The sequence below is a fragment of the Condylura cristata genome, unplaced genomic scaffold (assembly GCF_000260355.1).
Source record: "Condylura cristata isolate star-nosed mole 26May11 unplaced genomic scaffold, ConCri1.0 scaffold00006, whole genome shotgun sequence".
NCBI lineage: Eukaryota > Metazoa > Chordata > Mammalia > Eulipotyphla > Talpidae > Condylura > Condylura cristata.
The window spans coordinates 1,632,851-1,633,790 of record NW_004567107.1 but is presented as its reverse complement, the minus strand read 5'-3'; the positions used below and the strand labels follow the sequence as shown (position 1 = coordinate 1,633,790).

At 66.8% G+C, this 940-nt stretch overlaps 1 protein-coding gene across 1 annotated transcript in view; it reads left to right on the top strand.

Moving 5' to 3' along the window:
- CEL (carboxyl ester lipase) overlaps nt 1-232 on the top strand; it is an 11,462-nt gene extending 11,230 nt beyond the window's left edge. Inside the window, exon 9 of the mRNA XM_004677862.1 lies at nt 8-232. Within this exon, the coding sequence (XP_004677919.1) occupies nt 8-232 (225 nt within the window). The remainder of the gene's footprint in view (nt 1-7) is intronic.
- Nucleotides 233-940: the final 708 nt, after the last annotated feature.

The following is a 940-nucleotide window of genomic DNA, read 5'->3' as shown; positions in this document are numbered from 1 at the left end:
CGCGGAGAACAGCAACTACCTGGAGATCAACAAGAACATCGACGCCAACTCCATGAAGCAGCACCTGAGGGCCGAGTTCCTGCACTACTGGACCCTGACCTACCAGGCGCTGCCCACAGTGGACAGCCAGGGGCCCGTCCCCGTGCCCCCCTCCGAGGACTCCGAGGCCGCCCCCGTGCCCCCCTCCGAGGACGTTGAGGGGGTTCACATGCCCCTAGTCATCGGATTCTAACGTCCTGGCCCGAGGCCAGCGCCCCTGGGCCCCCGAAATAAAGCCTCCTCTACCGTCTGGCAGTTTTCTTTGCCCCTCGATCAGTTTGCAACTCCCCCCGTTACGTGCATTTCTAGTTTGACCTCAAACCCACAAGTACTCAATTGGGGGTCAAAAGAAAACCCCTGGAGACCAGCAGAAAATGCCCCCCTTTCCTCCAAAGCCGTGGGAAGGCAGCGGCTGTCGGGGTCAGGAAACGGCCGTCTAAGGTGACGCGCGGCACAGGCTGGCTGGACGGTTTCACGGGCACAGTTCGGGGCGCGAGCCCGTTCCCACGGCCGAGTGACCACCCCTGCGCTCCTGTGACGCCTCCGTCGCCCCCCCGGCCTGCGGGGCCCCTCGGTCGTGACTCGCGCTCCCCAGCCCCCACCTGTTCTACTTCTGGTCCCCCGTGCCAGGTGGTTTGGGGGCGTGAAGAACTGGGGTGTCACCAGTGCAGCGGGGCGTGGGAGGGCTCACCAGAGAGTGGGGTGCAGAGCAGCCTCCGCCCGCTATTTCCTAGGTGGCCCCGCAAGGCGTCCCGGGCTCATCCACTGTCGGGCAGAACCCCCTTCCCCTTGAGGGGGGGCGCCGGGCAGGCTGCAGGGGCTGCGGGCGCGAGGCACCCCCTTCCGGGCTGCGGCGCCCCGCTTCGGGCTGCGGCGACTTGTCCGTCCACCCGGACACGCC